At 51.6% G+C, this 21,992-nt stretch overlaps 1 protein-coding gene across 13 annotated transcripts in view; it reads left to right on the forward strand.

The window, feature by feature from the left end:
• The window catches only part of ETV4 (ETS variant transcription factor 4), a 43,210-nt gene that overhangs the window by 14,577 nt on the left and 6,641 nt on the right, over window positions 1-21,992 (forward strand). For 4 of the 13 annotated variants that reach the window (XM_065578011.1, XM_065578012.1, XM_065578016.1 and 1 more), the window contains exons 5-8: window positions 4,694-4,747; window positions 13,336-13,462; window positions 15,574-15,732; window positions 16,158-16,408. In XM_065578011.1, coding sequence (XP_065434083.1) covers window positions 4,694-4,747; window positions 13,336-13,462; window positions 15,574-15,732; window positions 16,158-16,408 — 591 coding nt within the window. Of the gene's footprint in view, window positions 1-4,693; window positions 4,748-13,335; window positions 13,463-15,511; window positions 15,733-16,157; window positions 16,409-21,992 lie in introns of those variants that run through there. The other 9 variants (XM_065578018.1, XM_065578019.1, XM_065578020.1 and 6 more) reach the window with 5 other exon arrangements.

Here is a 21,992-nt window from a genome sequence, read left to right on the forward strand (position 1 = left end):
GAAGAAGTGGGCTGTAGTCCACGAAAGCTTATGCTCTAATAAATGTGTTAGTCTCTAAGGTGCCACAAGTACTCCTGTTCTTCTTTTTGTCTCCTGTTAGTAACTTACGAACTCCAGCCTTCCCCACCAGTGTGTGTGTGTACACTACTGGGTCCCTACTGCTGACATAATTCATCTGTAATGTTGACTTAATTACTTCACCTCCGCAAGAGACGTAGCACTTAATTCGATGTCGATGGGTCAATAGAGAGGCAGTGTAGACGCAACATTGTGTAAGTTGACCAAATTAGCCTCCAGGAGGTGTCCCACAATGCTCCGGAGATTGATTGCTCTGGAGATCGTTTTCAACTCCGCTGCACAGCAGCCAAGTTCACAGGAAACAGCACCTTCCCTGTTAAAGCCCCGGGAACTTTTTAATTTCCATTTCCTGTTTGATCAGCATAGAGAGCTCATCAGCCCAGCTAGGGGGAGGGATAGCTCAGTGGTTTGAGCATTGGCCTGCTAAACTTAGGGTTGTGAGTTCAATCCTTGAGGGGGCCATTTAGGGATTTGGGGAGTGGTTCCGCTTTGAGCAGGGGGTTGGACTAGATACCTCCTGAGGTCCCTTCCAACCCTGAGATTCTATGATCATGAGCAATGCCCCAAACACGCTCCAGCCTGGAAGTTGTGGATCTCATTGGTCTGTGGGGAGAAGAGTCTATGCAGGCACATCTCCTACCCAGCTGAAGAAATGCAGACATCTACGAAAAGCTTGTGCAGGGCATGGGAGAGAAGGGCTACACCAGGGGCATGCAACAGTGCCATGTGAAAATCAAAGAACTTAGGCAGGCATACCAGAATCCAAAGGAGGTGAACAGTCATTCTGGTTCTGCACCACCGATATGCCACTTCTACAGTGAGCTGCATGCGAGTCTCAGCAGTGACCCCCACCACTGCCGCCAAACGCAGTGTGGATACCTCCCAGGGGTCTGAGTCCTGGGCAACCTCAGGCAACAACGAGGAGGACATTCTGGACGAGGAAGAGGAGGAGATTGTGGGACAGGCGAGTGGCGGATCCATTCTCACCAGGAGCTATTTTTAACCCCATAGCCCAGCAAGTGCAGGACAGCATGGTGGCCAAGCATGATGCCGGGGAAGGCACCTCTGGTGAGTATGCAATTCCAACCAAACTGTAGGGGTTACATGCTCTTATACTTTTTGTTTAAGATGAAGAAAAACTGAGGTGCAGTGGAAATCTGCTTCCCAGTGGCCACTCCAGCTACGCAGAGGGTGCAGCCCAGAAAAGACTGTTTATGTGCACAAGGACAGTCTGGGAATCCTCCATGGAGACCTCCAGGAAACTTTCATGGAGGTACTCTGCAATCGTTTGCAGGTTTCTGGGAAGGACTGCCTTATTTCTTCCACCACAGTAGGACACTTTCCCACGCCACTCCAGTATTAACTCTGCTGGCTTCATTGCAGTACACAGCATATCAGCATAAGGACCAGTTCTCTACCCAGATGCTTGAAGCATCTGCTCCCTTGCCACCTCTGTCATCCTCAGAAGAGTGATGTCACATAGGGTCACCTAGGGGAGACTGTGGAAGTTTTCATTACAAGTGCTCGGACCACAAACAATAGAGCATGTGATCTACCACCCACGGTGATTTCCGAGTCCCTCAACCTCAGGTTCCCTAACATGCCAGTGTTTTGGTTGGCAGGGAACTCAGAATCTGCAAGCCCAGGGCGACTGCTACCAGCAGCGTTAAGGGAAGGGGAGAGTGGGCTTCCTATGTTCTCTCATGGCTGCAATGCGCCCCCCACCGTCCCCACCTTGGAGCTGCCCCAGATAAAAAAAACGCAATTTGGGAGGCTTAACACTGGTCCCTGGTCTCCAAGCACCATCCATGTTGCTAAAGGGGAGAGACGTTGTCCACCTGTGCTCCTGATGTGGGTTTCCCACAAGTTACAGCACAAGGCCTGTTGCCCATGCTCACCATGGCAGGAACAGCAGACAGGTTTACTGGATGGCTAGAGATTCTGATTATATTCTGGCTTGCACTTGAGTGTAATAAGGGGAGGGATTTTTAAATAGCAACTTTGTACCAGACCCTGGGTATGCACTGACAATGGTTGCCTTGTGCTTTGCATGCCTTACAGTGGAAAGCTTGGCCTTCAGCACAGCCTCCACACAGCAGAGAGGCTTTCGCAGATTAGAAGATGGAAAAAGAGAACGTGTGATGACTTGTTCAGCAAGATAATGAATGCGTCCAGGACAGTGGACATGGAGCTCAGAGCCTGGGGGATTTCATTGTCTGAAAAACTGGACATGGGCAGAGAGAGCAAGAGAGCATCCCAGGAGCATGAGTGTGCCATGCAGGATGAGATGCTGCGGATTATGAGGGATCAGTCAGACATGTTGGAGTGTCTGGTTGAGCTTCAAGAAAAACAGCATGACGGCCTGCAAACATCACCTTATTCCCAGTCTCCCTCCCCCAAACATTCCAGGGGCTGGGGGGGAGGAAAGAGGGGAGGTGCAGTATCCCTTCCACTCAACCCCAGGGGTGGGGTGGGGGGACTAAGAACAAAAGGTGGCCATTTGAAGACCTTTGATGGGCAAGACTTCTGTGCTTTTACAGACAAGCTGACTTGGTTTCTCCCCTCTCAATTTTATCCCACTGTTTGCCCAAGGTTAAATTATTTCCTTGCTCTTTCAGTTTCTTTATGTTTGTGCAATAAAAGTCAATGTTTTGAGAATGAAATACACTTTATTTATTGCAAGCATGAGGGTGTGTGGGGGAAGGGGAGGTGCAGGGAAACTGATGCAACAGAGGAGATGGTATGGGAAAGCACAACGCAGATAAGCAGTGCTCATTACTGAACCGGGTTTTCAAACCTCCTGGAGACACAGAGCTCCTCGCTGGGCTCTTCTTATTGCCCTGGTATCTGGCCACTCAAAATCGGCTGTCAACCTATCCGCCTCCATGCCACACCCCTGCGGAAACTTCTCTCCCTTTGCCTCACAGATATTATGGAGCACACAGCAGGCAGCCATAACAATGGGGATGTTGCTTTCACTGAGGTCTAACCCAGCAAGCAAACTGCTCCACTGACTCTTTAAATGCCCGAAGTCACATTCCACCACCATTCTGCACTTGCTCAGCCTATTGTTGAACCGGTCCTTACTGCTGTCCAGGTGGCCGGTGTACGGCTTCATGAGCCATGGGAACACGGGGGGCTGGGTCTCCCAGGATCACTATTGGCGTTTCAACATTATCAATGGTTATTTTGTGATCTGGAAAGAAAGTCCCCGATTGCAGCTTTCTGAAGAGACCGGAGTTCCTAAAGATATGCGCGTCATGCACCTTTCCTGACCATCCCACATTGATGTCGGTGAAACGGCCCCTGTGATCCACGAGTGCTTGCAACACCGTAGAAGAGTATTCCTTTCGGTTTGTGCACTCTTTGGCAAGGTGGCCTGGTGTCAAGATAGGGATATGCGTTCCGTCTATAGCCCCACCGCAGTTAAGGAACCCCATCGCGGCAAAACTATCCACTATGTCCAGCACACTGCTCAGAGTCACTACCCTTCTTAGCAGAAATCTATTAATGGCCCTGCACACTTGGATCACAACAGTATCCACAGTGGATTTACCAACTCTGAATTGACTCCCCACTGACTGGTACCAGTCTGGCCTTGCAAGCTTCCTCAGAGAGGTCGCCACTCGCTTCTCCATGGTCAGAGCAGGTCTCATTTTAGTGTGGCTGCACTTCAGGGCTGGGGACAGCTCTGCACGAAGTTCCTGGAAAGAGGCCTTCTGCATTCAAAAGTTCTACAACCACTGCTCGTCATCCTGTAGTCATGCTTGTCATAGCTGCATAATGATGTGATCCCACCAGTCAGTGCTTGTTTCCCAGGACCAGAAATGGCACTCCACCATGTTCAGCTGCTGCGTGACTGCCAGCAGCAACCGGGAACTGTTTCGTTCTTTGGGTTGCAGCAGGGCTGCTTGAATGACATCGCAATGTTCCACGCGGCGGCTCCTGTCTCAGCTCTGGAAATACGGCAGGATAAGGCGTGAGGTGGTTGTAATGCTCACAACAAGAGTGCACAGCTGAGCTGGGTCCATGCTTCTTGGTCTATGGCATACACACAGCTAAGCCAGGCTTTCAAAAAAGGCACCAAAAAGTATAGATTGTATGCCGTTGATCTCAGGATAGAGAGGGAGGAAACTACGTCATGGGAGGTCGAAGCCATGTTCCCATTCTCATTCCCCCCTGCAGCAATATTTTGGTCCCATGAGGCATTGCAAGCCCTTCCCAAAACCCCCTGCAGCTAGTTGCACTGTGGCATAGCTACCCACAGTGCACTGCTCTGTGTACTGATGCAAGGGCTGCTGATGAGGACGCACTCCACCGACACAATGAGTGTGGTATAGACTCGCCCAACCGACTTAATTACTGAGGCGGCTGGATGTCGACTTAAGTTAAGTCGACCTAACTTTGTAGTGTAGACATTCCCTGAATCTGCAGGGGGAAGAATTGCATCAATGTGCTTGTAATCCCTAAGGGAAACCAGCCCTGGGCCATACAGAGCCTTCCAGCCGAAAGCTCTGATCTTACACACACAGACTCATTTCTGCCTTACTGTTTAATTACAGCTTACTAAGTGCCAAATCTAATTCTCCTCATCTCTCTTTCTCCCCCTTTGCAGCTCAGGTTCCAGACAGCGATGAGCAATTTGTGCCTGACTTTCATTCAGAAAACTGTAAGTACCATGGGAATGTGTTTATGGGGAAGGGGCAGGAGACGCTTAAACCAAACAATGATAAGATCACTGCACCACATGGAGAATCAAAGAAAAGGTACTAGCTCCCTCCTGCACCACCCAAAGCAGAGGGATAGTGACCACCTATCCCCTTCTAGACAAGACAAAAATATCCCTATCTACTCCCAGTCAAAGGCATTTGGCACATTCCGCTAACACAGAGGTTCCAAGGCTGTTGGTGTTTGGTGGCAGATGTGTATGGTGGTTAATTGGGCAATTCCAGCCAGCTAAGGAGTGGTATTGGCATGAGATGCAAAGGCGAAATCTTCACCTATAGCCACTAAGCTGAAGGAAATTGGCTTTGATGGAGATGTTCTCACTGGAGGGAGGGGAAAAGAGGGAAGATAAAAAAGGAGGGGAAATCCATCTTTAGTCATAAGTCAATTATTTTCGGTTAGGATCTTATTTCCAAAGCAAAGCTCTTAGATGGGACATTAACAGTACGGAATTGGGGTCTGGGGTACAAATGCCATCAGCTCCTTTAAATCTCCCAAGGCGGGGAGTCTGACGGCACGTACCCACCTTTGGCTATAAATGGAAGTGCGGTGAGAGCTCCCTTGACAAGTTGGGAACCTCCTAATTATCACTTCTGCTGGGCTCTGAAAATCAGCTTTGGCACCTGCCACCTGGGCAGGGGGTTGTGTTAGGAGCTGGGCACTGCATAGGGGGACTTGGTGCTGCCCAGATTGGAGACGCTGTGTAACAACTGAACTCTCCTGAGGTCGACCTGCAGTAGAACAATCAGTTTCCTTAATAGATCCATGCTCCAGCCTGATCCTTGTGTTTTACCAGACATTCAATGAAAGAATCACGTGTGTGTTTGCCCATGTGTGTGGGACCATTTATATCAGCCACCCTCATTCTAACCCCAGAGCACGCACGTCTGTTCATGAAGGAGGGTCTGATACAGTGCGGTTAGTGCAGCACCAGGAGCCGTCTCTGTATAATAAGGGTGCTCAGTCCTTGCAGAGCACCCGAGCAGGCCCTAATGAACATCCCCAGGAGGGATGGCTACTTTCTAGATGTGGACCCAGACACAAGGTCACACGGGCGTCACTGGCAGAGCTGGGGAGAGAGCCCAGGAGTTCCTGGCTCTCAGTTCATGGTCCATCCCTTTCTCCACTCCAGGGGCCCCTGTGCTGACCCCAGCCTGTGTACATGGCACAGGGTGATATTTTGAGAGCCTAGCTGGATTCTCATCAGAATTAACCTTGTAGCTGGGAGACATTGAACCTGCTGCCTGTTGTCCCGTGCAACTGCCTGTCCCATCTAGTCACACTGGAAGCTGATGCTGGGCTGGTTCAGACCAAGAGACTAAAATTAATAGACTGTTCTGAGTAGTGAGTCTGTGTTCCAGGCTGGCTGAGAGAGCCCAGAGCCTGGCGTATCAGAGCTGCAGGAAGCCCATCTCCAAGCCCCTGCACATGTCAACATCTCACAGTAACTGAGAACAGAGAGAGATGGATGTTTAAAGCCCTTCCAGGCAGCTCTGTGCTTTTCCAGGGACCATGCTCCTCTCTCCCCATTAGCTCCAGGGATGGGTTCCCCTCCCCCTTTCTGTGTCTGCTCATGAAAAAAAAGGACAAAGCACTTTTTCTGATCACTCCCCGCTCCCCGTCACTGGGATTTGGCTTTGCAGCACTGGCCCAGCGTGTGCGCTAAGTCATATGACTTCTTTCTTCCTCCCGCTGACCTGGAGCTGAGGAGAGGGCTGGTCCCATGTTCCAGTCTGAATGAATGAGCCAGTTGTAATGTGATAGCCTGCTCCAGCTATTCGGGGCCGGAAAGGGTTGGCCGCTCCTAGCGCACTTTGCTTCATGAGGCTTGAATGGAGCTCAGTGTACTGGGCAGTGGGGGTTTTTCCTCTCCCTTGACAGCAGCATTTTTGCGGCTTGTTCTATAGTTTCTGTTTACTCTGTAAAACGAATTGAGCTGTCACAGACAGAAGGGGAAGGAGCGCTCCAGAGCTATGGAAAAAGACGGCTCTCCTCTGCCCCTGCCACGGCACTGTTTGCACAGATGTCATGCTTCAGACACGGAATCTCTCCCAGGTGTGGGACAGGCCCCAGGGGGCGGGGTTGTGGGGGGAAGAGGACTCTCTCCTGTTCAGGTTGTGCAAGGAGCTATTCACGAGCATGCCACTCCACTGTGATTGAGGGATGCCTCCGCTTTGGCTGTAGGATCAAGCCCTCCGCAATAAGGCCCGGGAGCCGTCCTGCTGTTGCAGATGTATTTATTTGTGTTGATTTCTACCTGAAGGGTTGGATCCCTTGGGGGTGTGGAGTGATTTGAGGAATAAGCACATGGGCTCTTCTCCTTTGGGCTAAAAGTCAGAGCAGGTGAAGCTCCAGGTAGAATCATAGAATAGCAGGGTTGGAAGGGACCTCAGGAGGTCATCTAGTCCAACCCCCTGCTCAAAGCAGGACCAATCCCCAGACAGATTTTTCCCCTGATCCCTAAATGATCCCCTCAAGGATTGAACTCATAACCCTGGGTGTAGCAGGCCGATGCTCAAACCACTAAGCTATCCCTCCCTCTGATGGAGACTGGGTTTGTTTGGAATCACCAGGTGTGGCCTAGAGGTGATAAGCTGCCCCTTTCTCCAGTCCTGGACTGGGATACCTGTTATTTACAGTTGAGGGGCCACATGTCACCTCCACAGAGAGATTACTGGCTAGAGATACTAGAGGTCCTGGTTCAAATCCAAAGTATTGTATACCACTAGGCCATTGAAACAAGGCCAGCCACCTTCTAGGCCTCTCCTCTTGTGGCCAGTATGCCCTCTGCTGTGCCCTGCTACCAACTTCTGCCCTCATCAGGGCCCCTTAATAGCTTACAAGCCACGGGTAATTACAGCATTCTCCTCCTGGGCTACCTGTATTCAGGGCTGGCTCCAGGCACCAGCCAAGGAAGCAGGTGCTTGGGGCGGCAGGTCCCTCACTCCCTCTTTGAGCTGCCACCGAAGAGGAAGAGAGGGAGCAAAGGATCCGCAACCCAATTGCCGTAGAAGAAGCGGCACGATTGGGCTGCCGCCGAAGTGCCGCTGATCGGCTTTATCTTTTTTTCCGCTTCGTCACTTGGGGCGGAAAAAAGCTGGAGCCAGCCCTGCCTGTATTGAGTCCTTACATAGCAGGCCTCCAGGCTCCAACCCCAGTTCAGTCCCTCTCTCCCTTTATAGAGGGAGTTCCCAGCCCTTTTTCCCAGAGCTAGGCCCCAGGCCAAAGTCTCTTTCAGGCTTTAGGTGGCAGCAGTTCAGCCTCTCTCAGCTCTCTGGCTTCCAGTCCCTAACCCTTCTCTCAGGCAGGATCCCAGCAGACACATCCTGCTCACTACAATTCCTTGGTCACAGACCCCTTGGGCTCAGCGTCACCCCTGCAGGAACCATTCACACTCCCTCTACCACAGCCTGTGCTTCCCTCCCTCAGGGGAGCCTCCTGCTGCTTTTTATAGGCAGCCACCCTGATCTCTCCCAGGAGTGGCTCATTCTGTAATCAGGGCTGGCTAACCCCAGCCCTCCTGCCCATAACAGGTGAGCCACCCTATTACAGCCTCCAACCCACTTCTACCCCAGGTAGGTTGTTTATGGGGAGTCCAGGGCAACATCTTCAGCATCTCACAGGGGAGAAGAGAAACACCCAAGGGCCAACTCTGCTTTTAGTTACAACGGCATAATCCCAGAGTAACACAAAGTCATTGCTCCAGATTTAGGTTGCTGTAACTGACAGCAGAGCTGCTTCCAAGCATTTGTTTCCAGCAATATCTGCTCATGAAAATAGGAAAGTTAGTGCCTAAAATGTTGGAAATTAAAAAAAAAAAAAACAAAAAAAACACAAGCCTTGTCCTGGAGAGCTCTCAATGGCCAGGCTCCTGGGTGCTCAGTAAGGCTCCAAAAATGCTCAAAGGTGCCTCCTTGTGCAGCTGAAAAGCAAAGGTGGCTGGGTTAGAGAACAACTGCTGGGGGGGGGGGGGTAGAAATAAAAAAACTGGGGCAACTCTTGGCAGTAAGCTAGACTGACACAGTTGGGGTGCCACTCTTGTTATTCCTGGGGGGATTCTCAGGGGCTTGTTCTCCCACCTCAGGGGCACTAGGAATTTCAAGAATTCACTTGGACCCTCTCTTATAAGGGGTGAAGCAGGTCTTGCTCCCTGCACCAGCTACTGCAGGGCAGAGTGCACAGCAGAATCCTCATGGCCAGAACTCAGCAAATCAGCCAGCGTGGCTCATCTCAGAGAGAGCTGCCTGCTGTTGGCAAAGGGCCTGGCATGAAGTTGACTGGCCAATTAATGTCTCAGGTTACTTAGTGCTAAAATAAACCGAGCAAGCCATTCACAGATCAGTACTTAACCTTGCCTAGGTTTTTAGGGAGATTTTAAGCACCTGAACCCCTGGTAAGTGAAATGGTATCAGCTAGAGTGGATGGAATTTTTAACTAGGTATGAACCTGGTGATTGAGGACCAAACATAGACCCAGTGCAAGAATGCACATCTCTGTGTACCTAACCCCTCCACTCCTTATGCCTCTTCTTCCCTTTTCTCCCCTCTCCTTGTTGAAGGTTCAAAATGGGACATCACCCATGTAGCTCTTTCCTTCCTATGTCCAGTCTTGACTTGAAGGCAGCAGGAGAGGCAAAGTCAGAAGGTGCTTACCTTGTCCACAGAGCTGCATGTGGCCCTCAGCCTGAGACATGCTCCTCAGAAGAGCCTGTAAAGAGATTTTGCTCCCTGCTGGATTTAATTATGCATAAGACGTAACAATATCCGCATCCCACTTCCTGACCCTGTAAACTGCAACCCACGTTTGTTATTCATTACATTCTAGCCAGCTCAGAAATATTTCTTCCTGCCTGCATCAGGCCAAAGCCACTGGCTGGAGCGTTGAAGATGGGACAGTGCTCTTTAAATAAGGAATGCTTCAGATGAGTGTGGAATCAACCAAACTTGCGCACATACGGAGGACTGCGATTAATTGTTTTCCATGATCACTGAAAGTAGGACAAGAAACAATGGGCTTAATCTACAGTAAGGGAGATTTAGGTTAGAGATTAGGAAAAACTTTCTAACTCTAAGGATAGTTAAGCTCTGGGTCAAGCTTTCAAAGGAGGTGGTGGAATCCCTGTCACTGGAGGTTTTTAAGAACAGGCTGGACAAACACCTGTCAGGTATAGTCCAGGTTTACTTGGTCTTGCCTCAGCGCAGGGGGCTGGACTTGATGACTTCTCGAGGTCCCTTCCAGCCCCACAGTTCTGTGATTTTATACCTCTCTGCAATGGTTCATGCAGTAACACGCTCCCCACCCCCATCACTCACTCCCCCGCCCCCCATCTACGCACACACTCCTATGGGAGGTTACTGCCTCTCCTCTGCAAGTTCACTCTCTGGCAGTATACCAGTTTGGACCAAACAGACTGCTTGTTTCTCCCTGCCCCTCCCTCAGCATGGAAAGAAGCCAAGTCCCCCAAAGGAAATCGCCACAACCCACCATGCCGGTGCTGCAGAAACCTGGAGCAAAGTGGCAGACACTTGAGCTGGTGGAGGCTGATTGTGGTGCACTGCAGCCGGGAGATTGTAGCATTGTCCTTCCTGCTGATGTGTAATGTGCTAGCCCTGTCCAGAGAAGTGCTGGCACACTGAAAATTAGACGGGACAAGACACTAGGGAGCACTGGGTCCCCAGGGGTGAACTACGTGTGACCTAGCTGGGCTTCTCCAGCCCTCATTAAAACATTAGACTAGAAAACCTGCCCAAAGAGAATGTTAAGGGACAACTTGATTATAGTCCATCAGGACCTTACTGGTAAACAAAGATTTGTTAATAGGCTCTTCAATCTAGCAGGCAAAGATCTAGCGTGATCCAATGCCTGGAAACTGAAGCTAGACGAATTCAGACTGGAAATAAGGTGTGTGTTGTTAACAGTTTCAAGGGAACTCTCTGGCTTGTAGCTGCCTACTGACAGCCTGAAGGCTTTCCATGCTGTTGTTGTCAGTGAGGGGCTGTTGGCTTGTATCTGATTTTTGCTCTTTATCTGTAGGAATTCTGGATAAAGAGCATTTCCTAAAGATCTAAGATAAAATGCAACACTGGCAGACTGATTGTGCGACTTTAAAGTGCCCAGTGCTTTGCTGAGCTGTCACTCACTAGGCAAACATTTACCTAGCTACATTGGGCCTTTCTCCAGATAGCTGCAACCCAGAACTCTGTGTGACCTGCACTGTTCTCTGTTCTAAGTAGATAATGAAAAATAAAAAAGAGGGTGTTGGGGAAGCAGTGGTTATGCCTCCTTCACAATAAATATCTCCTCCTCCCAGCTCCATGAGCAGTCTCTGTGAGAGGGCACCGGGGAACATCCCTAATTGTTGTATGTCGTCTGAACCCACGCTGTCAAATGTCACATAGCATGCAGCCGGCTGTGTAATGGTGCTGCGCGTGTTAGTGAACTGTGTGGTTACACTTAGCTGGTTCCCAGGAGACAACCTGAAATCGCTAATGTTACAAAGGGGCATCTTGCTGATACTGCTAGTTAGGAAGGGGTTTTAATCTTCCAAATTAAAAAAATCAAACAAAACTCCCTAGCACTGCAAGCTTTGACCTCTGACCCATGAGTCCGATGGTCCCGTGTGATATTGTCTGTACTGACTTTTGGGCAAGACCTTGGATAAAATTTTCAAGAGCCCCTAAGTGACTTAGAAGCTGAACTCTCATTGAAAGTGAGTGGTATTTAGACTCTTAACTGTCTAAGTCACTTGAAAATGGAATTTACCCTCCGAAGTCACTAAGGGACTCTTGAAAATATTAGTCCTTGTTTTCTTCTGCATTGGTACAGCACTAAGCAGTGACGATGGCTCAATAAGTGTAATAATATTTCCCTACGGACATCCTTCAGCAGCCAGTATAGCCGTTTCTATGGTAACCATCTTAAATTGTTTGTCCTACAGGACAGACTAGCATATCATGAAATGTACCTCATGAGACTGTGTCAGTACAGTATGGCACAATGTAACGCCATGGTGATGTGACTCACAACACACTGCTAGCATGCATGTGAACCTGAGAGGGTGGTTTGCCTGATGCAAAGCCAGACCTTAGGTTCTAGGTGTTGAAAAGCAGAATATGAATGTGTTACCCTTTGGGTTATAACACAAAATAATTAGACACCCACACACCATGTCGCCTCTCCCCTGCCAAGTTCTGAACTGCTTAGCATATACCTACTCTCCCTCCTACCTAGCCTGCCCTGGACTTTCACAGTGCCTATAATCTCTTCCCCAGATTAGCGTCTTTAAGGGCACAGTATGAACCTAACTAAATATTCGGACAGCAGCTAGTGTAAACAAAGGGCGGGGAGGGGTATTTGGGACAGAATTCGGGAAACTCCAGAGAACAGTTGTACCCATTGTTATTCTGCTTCACCTAGAGCAGGGGTCTCAAACACGCGGTGGCCCGCAGGGTTCTTTCGTGCGTCCCCCCCGCCCACCCCGTTCTCCGCAAGCCCCGCGCTGCTCCCTGAAGCAGCTGAACTACTGTATGTCCCTGCAGCCCTGAGCAGGGGGGTGGGAGGCAAGTAGGGGGCTCTGTGCTCTTGCAGCTCCCATTGGCCGGGAACTGGGAACCGCGATCAATGGGAACTTTGGGGGAGGTACCTGGAGGAGCAGCAAGAGCAGCACATGGCACCGTCTCTTCCCCCCCCCTCCCCCCCCGGGACTCTGGCTGCTTCCTGGAGTGGAGCGGGGACAGGGCAGGCAGGGAGCCTGCCCTGGCCGTGGGGCGCGGCGCTGCCACCCCGCTCTAGGTAAGCGGCGCCGGGCTGGAGCCCGTACCCCGCACCCCTTGTGCACCCTAACCCCCTGCCCGGAGCCCCCTACCACATCCCACACCCCTCCTGCACCCCAACTCCCTGCCTGAAACCCCCTGCCACACCCTGCACCCCAACCCCCTGCTGCACCCCAACCCCCTGCCTGGAGCCCCCTGCCACACACTGCACCCCAACCCCCTGCTGCACCCCTCACCCCCTCCTGCACCCCAACTCCCTGCCCTGAGCTCCCTGCCGCACCCTGCACACCTCCTGCATTCCCTGCCCTGAGCCCCCGCTGCACCCCTCACCACTCCTGCATCCCACACCCCAATTCCCTGCCGTGCCCTGCACACCTCCTGCACCTCAACTCCCTGCCCTGAGCCCCCTCCTGCACCCCCTGGGGTGAGGACTTCGGGGAAGGGGTTGGAATGGAGGCAGGGAAGGGGCGAGAAGAGGTGAGGCGGGGCAGGGGCGGGGCCTCATGGAAGGAGTGGAGTGGAGGCGGGGCCGGGGGCAACGAGGGGGGGTGTCAGTGATGCGGCCCTCGGGCCAATGCACTAGTCCTCATGCGGCCCTCGAGGTCATCTGAGTTTGAGACCCCTGACCTAGAGCCAGGTAAGTAGGTCAGGCAGTGCGTGCCCATGTGTCTCAGTTGCCTTTATTGTCTCCGCTGACACAAATGCCATCTCTCCGGGCCCAGGAGGAGTTTTGACTTGACTGTTTCTTTCTCTCTCTCAGTAGCTTTTCACAGCCCTCCTGCTAAAGTTAAGAAGGAGCCGCAGAGTCCCTGTTCTGACCCAGCACTGTCCTGCAGCCATAAGCAGCCATTTCGGTACCGCAATGGCGAGCAATGCCTTTACACCAGGTAATGCCGCTCGCATGCAGGAGGGAGGGAAGGTAACTAAAGATGAGGGAGTGCTACTGCAACATGTCCTATTGGGTCGCTGGGTCTCTTCTGACCTGCTAGTGCGAACTGATGGATGGGTTACATCCCGTTTAACACTGCACCCCGGCAGCCTGCTCGTGTGCTAGTTTATGGTGCAGTATCAGTGCCAGCCAGGAGCGGATTTACCATGAAACAACGGGGCCCCCAACAACAGGGGGGCCCCCAAAATGCAGGACAAATATCTGACAACCTGCCCCCAAGTCCCAGCGGGTGGCGCAGCAGGCCTCAGGCAGGCCCCACGCTGCTCCTGGAAGCGGTTTGCTGCTGGCACGTCTCTACGCACCCCTGGTCGGGTGGGGGGGGGAGGCAGCTCCACACGCTGCCCCTGCCCTGGACAGCACACGGAGACCTGCTGCCTCCCTCCCCCCAAGGGGTGCACAGAGACGCGCCAGCAGCAGGGCTAAAGCAGCTTCCTGCCTGCTCTGCCTCCCTCCCTCTGCGCCGCTTCGCTCCTGGAAGTGGACGGCCTGTCCTTGTGGCCCCTGGGGGGAGTTGTCGCCGCACGCTGCCCCTGCACCGAGCGCCAACACCGCAGCTCCCATTGGCTGGGAACTGTGGCCAATGGGAGCTGCAGAGAGCGCCTATGGGCAGCAGTGTGCGGAGACCCCATGCCCTCCCCCCCCGCCTAGGAGCCACACCTGGAGGGTGGGGGGTGCCAGTCGCTTTGGGAGCCACGCTGCCCAAGGTAAGCGCCACCCCCCTGCCCCAGCCTGCACCCCACACCCAAACTTCCTCCTACAGCCTGCACCCCTCACCCCTCCCACACCCCAATCCCCTGCCCCAGCCCAGAGCCCACACCCAGCACCCAAACTTCCTCCTACAGCCCGCACCCCACACCCAAACTTCCTCCTACAGCCTGCACCCCACACCCAAACTTCCTCCTATAGCCCGCACCCCTCACCCCTCCCACACCCCAATCCCCTGCCCCAGCCCAGAGCCCACACCCAGCACCCAAACTTCCTCCCAGAGCCCGACTCCTGCACCCCAACCCCCTGCCCTCATCAACACACCTCATTTTATTTTCATTTACTTCCCATTACTTATAATATAGGAGGAGGATGAAGAAAAAAAGAATGAAAAATGCGGGGGAGATAGGAGAGAATGTTCTTTTTCTTGGCTGGGTCCAGGGGCGGGAGGATGGGGCGAAAATGAAGCGGCGCACAGGCCCCACTAACTCTAAATCTGCCACTGGTGCTAGCATGTTTACTTGTTCAAATAAACCCTCCCAATGTAGCAGTGCTCTGCTGTACCCGTTCTCAATCTCTGCACAGTCCCCTTGCATCTCTTTAGTGGTGTATTGGATGCCCCTGATGCTTAGAACAATTTCCCTCTTCTTGTCTGCCAAGCACTTTCCCTCTCCTCCTTCATCCCTCCCTTCCCCAGATCCTCCCCGTACTGACCTCCCCACCACTCCTCTGCACGTCTTTGTATTTGCACTGTAAGCTCTTCACCACCCAGGCCTTGTCCTCCCATTCATAGGAACATAAAAACGGCCATATTGGGTCAGACCACAGGTCCATCTAGCCCAGTATCCTGTCTTCCAACAGTGGCCAATGCCAGGTGCCCCAGAGGGAATGAACAGAACAGGGAATCATCAAGTGACCCATCCCCTGTCGCCCATTCCCAGCTTCTGGCAAACAGAGGCTATGGATACCATCCCTGCCCATCCTGGTTAATAGCCATTGATGGACCTATCCTCCATGAATTTATCTAGTTCTTTTTTGAACCCTGTTATAGCCTTGGCCTTCACAACATCCTCTGGCAAGGAGTTCCACAGGTTGACTGTGCGTTGTGTGACGAAATACTTCCTTTTGTTTGTTTTAAACCTGCTGCCTATTAATTTCATTGGGTGACCCCTCTGTAGAGTGCCATTAGTTTGATCAAGGAGAGTGATCAGTAATAAGAAAGAGGGAAGTTTACTCAGAGAGCTGCACTGCCAGGTGACTGCCTGTGGCACGTTCTCCCCAGGTGAATGGAATGGGTCGCTGTCAGGAGATTGTAATATTCCAATATCTGTTTGACTGTCCCAGTGCCTATGACCAAACCAGACAAGTTGGACTCAAGTCCCCAAACCCAGGAACCCCGATACAGTCACCGCTTCAACATTTCCCTAGGCAGGACAGGAGCTTCTTGAGCCCTCGGGGGCCGTCCCAACCCACATCCAGCCGTGGATACCTCATGGAACACAGGTGAGTGACCACGCCAGTGGCAAGGTGGTAGACAGCCTCCAGTGAAAGGGGCGGCCCTCCCCAAAGCTCCCTTGATGTCCCCCACTGTATCTGAATCAAAGCTGTCTCTTTCCAGCAATCCTAGACCTTCCCTCTTGTTACCAGCCTGGGTCCCAAGCTGCTGCCTGGTGCCCATGTGGGGGAAGTGTGTTGTCTGAAGCCCATTCCGCTCTATAGCTGTAGATTCTATATGACCTACAGCTATGCAACAGCCCCTGGGAATACCCTGCAAGGTGCCCTTTCCTTGCTAGAGCTCTGCATGAGTGTCTCTTTTGATTAAGGTACAACCCTCTAAATCCCTGTTCCTCCCACCTTTGCATATGGGTCCCGAACAGTTTGTGATTAGGGAAAGCAGTCACCACATCAGCTCTTTCCCCCCCGTTTAGCTCCGTCTACCAGCCGCCTACGGAGATGTGCCGTTCCTTCCCCTCCTCTCAGGGCATGGGCCGAGAAGCTCCAGTTGCCTACCAGCGACAGATGTCCGAGCCCTGCCTACAGTACCATCCGCAGGGCTTTAAACAGGAGTACCACGACCCGATGTATGAGCAGGCAAGCCAGCTGGGGGGCAGCAGTGACCACCGGTACCCAGCGGGAGTGGTGATCAAGCAGGAGCAGACAGACTATGCCTATGACTCAGGTAGGGCAGGAGAATTATCCTGACTAAAGCAATACATGCAGGCCAGAGGCTGCTGGGTGCACTGGCTCCTGGGGAACCTACTCGCTGGCATTGTCACGGGCTTTGAAGTGGCATTTTTGTTCTAGCTTTTCATTGCCATGCTATGGGGCAGCAGCGCATAGGTGCTTTGGCTAACAGCCTCCCTCCTGCTGGGAAACCTCCCCTCCCAATTTCCACGCCCTGTGAGCCTGAGGGAGGTTTCAGGAGAGCAGCAAGGAAAGAGCTATGAGACTGATTCGAGGTTGGAAAACATGCCTCTGACTGAGTGAGAGGCTTCGGAAGTCCAATCGGTTTAGTTTATCCAAGAGACGGTGAAGAGGTAACTTGATACCAGTCTACCCGTACTTGCCCAGGGAAGATGTTTCTGACAGAAAATGGCTCTTTACTCTAGTAGAAAAAGGCAGAACAAGACCCACTCACTGATTGGAAGCTGAAACGAGACAAATCCCACCTGGGAAAAAGGCACAGATTTTTATTAGGGTGGGTGATTAACCACTGGAACAGTTTACCTAGGGCCATCGTGGATTCTCCATCCCGTGAAATCTTTAAATCGAGAGGGGGGGGGTCTCTTTCTAAAAGATAAACTACAGCTCAGACAGCATTTAGAGGTTTGATGCAGAAATTACTGGATGAGGTTCTGGGGCCTGTGCTATGCAAGAGGTCAGACTAGATCAGCGGTTCTCAAACTGTGGGTCACGACCCCATTTTAATGGGGTCGCCAGGCCTGGCTGAGACTTGCTGGGGCCTGGGACTAAAGCCCAAGCCCCACCACCTAGGCCCAAAGCCCAAGCCCTGGGCGGCAGGGCTCAGGTTACAGGCCCCCTGCCTGGGGCTGATGCTTTGCACCTCCCCTCCCCAACCAGGGCTGGTGGGGCTCAGACATTGGCTTTGGGCGTCCCCCCCACCCCAGGGCTTGGGTGGGCTCAGGCTTCAGTCCCCTCTCCTGAGGTCGTGTAGTAGTTTTTGTTGTCAGACGGGAGTCATGGAGCAAAGAAGTTTGAGACCCCCTGCACTAGATGATCAGAATGACCCATTCTGGCCTTGAACTCTGTGAATCGATGAATCAGACTGTCCAGGCTGCAGAAGGAGAATCCCACAGCTGCAGCTTCCCAGTAGGAATTTATGTTGTTAGGGTATTATTTCTATTTTAATATTGCCTAGGGGTTCTGGTCAAAGAGCAGGACCCTATTGTGCTGGGTGCTACATACACACATAGGATGCCACGTTGCCTGCCTCAAAGGGAAAGGGACAGAGCATCCCAGAGGGTCTGCAGGGGATTACAGGTCACTGGGCTGCTCCCCAAGTCTGTCCTCTACCTTTCCCTGAAGCCTATGATTACATCTCAAAGAGAGGTGTGGCCTTCCTTCCCCCGTGCCTGAACCCTAATTACAGGAATGCTGCCCTGCCAGAGATTCTCGCGGCCCTCAGAGCTGGGAAATTAATGAAGGCTAATGCACAGTAATGCATGTTCTTTACTAGCCTGTTATTGACAATCTTAAGTGGTGAAGGGGCCAGACATGGAGGCCAAGAAGCATAATCTCTCTGCCTCGCCCTAGTTGGCCTATTACAGAGGACATTCCACGGGCTCTCTGGAGCAAATTCCTTTCTCCCTGAATGATAAAGTGGAGGATTTTTGGAAAGCAGCGACTTTTGAGACGATGATGAGTCTATAATTGCTTAGAAAATGGACTGCAGGCCTGCCAGTTTCCAGTGAAACCTCAGAACTGCCTGGCAGTATTGGCAATGCCGCCATGTCCTGCCTGCTCAGCCTCCCAGTGGGTTCTGTGCTGCCCACAACCCTGCAGGGACGGGACGATCCTGCATTATTGCAATCAATGGCAAAACTCCTCCAGCAATGCAGGACTGGGCCCATACTGAGCCCAATTTGTAAGGAGTCATGAAAGTGCCTTGCACTCTGACTGGGGTAACAAAGACCATGGAAAAAAGCTCAAGTCCCATATTTAGTCTTTGAGCTATGCACCACAAACTGCCTGCTAACAACAACAATAAATAATAACTTTTGCTTCCTTAAAAAGATCAGAGAATGTTTCCTGGTAGGAACTCTGACTCTTGCAATCTGCAGAAATGCTCTGGCAGCTGGCCAGGCTACAATGACCTCCTCTTGATGGATCTGGGAACACTGAGCAGTACTCTTGCTTTCTGGATGTATTTTTAGTCATGTTCTGGTTAGATTCCAAGGGTGAGTCCTCAAAAAAAGGAGCCCATACCTCTGGATCCAGACCTGTGCATGGGCAGTGTAGGTCACATCTGGTTTCTCTGCTTCCTTGAAGAATCCTGGGGGTGCCTTGTTGTCTTCTGACACCTCTCCCAGCAATGCACAATCACTAATCCAGAGTCCCGAGTGAATGATGAGTAAGTGACAAAATACAGAGGGGAATGGAACTCTGTGTGTGTTCCTCACACCACAACATATGAACTGCTAATCCCGATCAGACCAGGGGTCCATCTAACCAGGCTCCTGTCTGCAACAGTGCCCAGCACCAGATGCTTTGGCAAGCGATATAAAACACCCTATAATGAACAGTTATGGAATAATCTGCCCCTAGCCCCAGGCACTTAGAGGTTGGCTCATGCCCTGAAGAAGAAGTGTTTAACACCCCTTTAAATTCTTATTTTTTAATGTAACTCTGGATAGTCTCATGATTTACATAAATGTCAAATCCCACTCAGCTCTTGGCCTCAAACTATCATGTGGCAGTGAGTTCCACAGGCTAATGCATTGTGTTTAAAAAAACCAAGAAGGATAGCATCTTAGCAGCTTCATTTGCCCGTTGTTCTTTCGACAAGGCGGGGGAGGTATCATCTTTTATTGGACCAACTTCTGTTGGTGACAAGTATCAGAGGGGTAGCTGTGTTAGTCTGGATCTGTAAAAAGCAACAGAGAGTCCTGTGGCACCTTAAAGACTAACAGATTGCCACAGGACTCTTTGTTGCTTTCTGTTGGTGAGAGGCAAGCTTTCGAGCCACACAGAGCTCATCCTCAGGTCTGGGAAAGGTACTAGGAGCGTCACTCACTTGTTCTGGTGTCATGAGATGGGTCAGAAATGGACCACTAGGGACTTCAGTGTGGCTCTTGGTTTTGCATGGACGGAGCTCAGATATTGTGCTGATGGGTGGCTTTTATTACTCCCTAAATAAGAGAGGTGTGTTGGCGAGGGCTTTTCAGCAGGCACTGATATCCAGATGACACGTTCTCCCACCCCAAAGGGAGGAAATGTGATTTCCTAGTGTAACACCGACAGACCCCGGTCGGGAGTGAACCTGGGACCTCTAGAGCTTAGTGCATGAGCTAAAAGCCAACTGGCTGTAGAGCAGATTCAGTTTCTCTCTCTCGCTAAGTGGTCTCAGTGCCACTAGATGGGACAGAGCACCACACCCAGGAGGTGTGTGGGTTACACTAGCTCTTAGGAAGAGCTTTGGGCACCTAGGAGGCAGCAGTGGCCCGAGGGAATAGCTAGTGGGTTCTGCAGAAAGCGGTTTTCCCACCTGGGCCAGTGTGCACTGGAGGTGCTGGAACAGTTTGTACAGTGGGGGTGCTGAGAGCCATTGAACCAAACTGGAAACCCTGCATATAATGAACCCCTTCAAGCCAGGGGGAGCGGCTGCACCCCTAGTTCCAGCACCTATGGTGTGCACGCTGCAAGCTCCCCTGCATTCAGTTTAGCTCCCTGCAGACTTTGCTGTGTTACACAAGGACCATCCGTGCAGAAGTTGCACAGAAATCCCTTTGTCAAAAGCTGCAGAAGGGAGTCCAGTGGCTTGGAATTAGGACAGAGAATGCGCTGCGGTCTCTGCAGCGCCAGCGACCTTCAAATGCTAGGGGAGCTGGAGCGCTCCTCCCCAGTGCCAGGGATTGCATTACATAACCTTGAACCGTGCTCCCGCCCTGCAGCTTGGCACACACTGCTCCTCTCCCTCTGAATGGAGTCGGAGGAATTTCATTCACAAAATGGAGGGCTGGGGAAGGAGTTGAGCTCCCAGTTGGGCTGGCGGTGGTGTCGGCTTTCACCACATGCTTTCTTTTCATAGGCAGCTGACATCAGCCGGTGGCTGGTAACATGAGCTGGTGTGTTGCTGTCTGACTGCTGCCTGGAGCGAGTCAGGGACAATGAGAAACGACTCCCTCGTTTGGAGGTTAAATCGCAAGATAAACCAGCTTTGTTCTGAGAAGCAAATCTTTTCTTTTACATCTGTGCCACCTACACCAAACTGGAGGATGGGAGCCACTCCAAGTACAGCTGGGTCTGTCTGCTGCCCTAAGCAGAACTTTCTAATCAGCTGGACTCACTATCTTCCTCTTGGCTCTGTCACCGCCCCAGCAAGCATCCTGGGGGAAGTCAGGGGTGAAGACCCAGCATCTCAGAGGATGTCAGAGCTGATCACAGCACAACAGAAATGTTTATTAATAATCTCCAAAGGGGGCTGCCTGGGAACCCAACCAGTCAGGGAATAAAGTTAGTTTTTCTCAGTGAAAAGGTTATTTTCCAGCAGACTCCTGCCCGAGGTGCGGGCACATGCTGCCGTGATCCACACGAGATCAATCCCCCTTTGAAGAAAGAAGGTTGCTCCCGCTCTCCTGGCGTTTTAATGGCCACTTTGGACTGGTTTTCATGAGCAAAAATAAATTCAGTCAAATTTCCCACTGGGGTTCTGAATGTCTCTCTGTGCCCGCCATGGAGACAATACCCCTCACTGAGTGCCTCCGCCCAGACATGCGTAAAAATGACCCTGCTTCCAGCAGAATGGTTTTCGTGAAACTAGTTTATGCCTGTAATAATGTACAATGCAGACTGCAGTCAGTTCAGTGTACCCCTGCCCTTAGCATCAGCAAAACAGCGCTGAAGGCAACTGCATTATACAAGAGGACATGAGAAAACTCTTCCAAAGCATCCAGTTACTTCCCCCATCCCAGCTGGGGCTGGAAAATTAGTGTATAAACGACAGTAACCAGTCATACTGTATGTGCAGTATAGAACCTTTAAAACTGCTGCCCTCTTCCACACCCACCTTGTTTTTACCCTCTTGTTTTCTCTAATGCTCATGAGAACTCCCAATCTTTGCAGCCAGCTGTCTCAGATTAACACCAGTAAGACCCCAAGTGCCTGCAACAATATACCTGAAACAGACTGTCCACAGAGCAATGTGCAGCGGGGGGGCTGCAGTCCATAGCTGCACTATAGCAAAATAAGAACATAGGAACGGCCAGACTGTGTCAGACCAAAGGTCCATCTAGCCCAGTGTCCTGTCTTCTGACAGTGGCCAATGCCAGGTCCCCCAGAGGGAATGAACAGAACAGGTAATTATCAAGTGATCCATTCCCTGTCACTCATTCCAGCTTCTGGCAAACAAAGGATAGGGACACCATCCCTGCCCAGCCTGACTAATAACATCCTCTTCATCTGTGGGCTGCAGTCCACGAAAGCTTATGCTCTAATAAATTTGTTAGTCTCTAAGGTGCCACAAGTACTCCTACCCTCTTCATCTGTAACAATCATAGTGCAGTCCAGTGTCACGTCACCCTAAA

This window comes from Chrysemys picta, chromosome 24 (assembly GCF_011386835.1).
Source record: "Chrysemys picta bellii isolate R12L10 chromosome 24, ASM1138683v2, whole genome shotgun sequence".
Taxonomy (NCBI): Eukaryota; Metazoa; Chordata; order Testudines; family Emydidae; genus Chrysemys; species Chrysemys picta.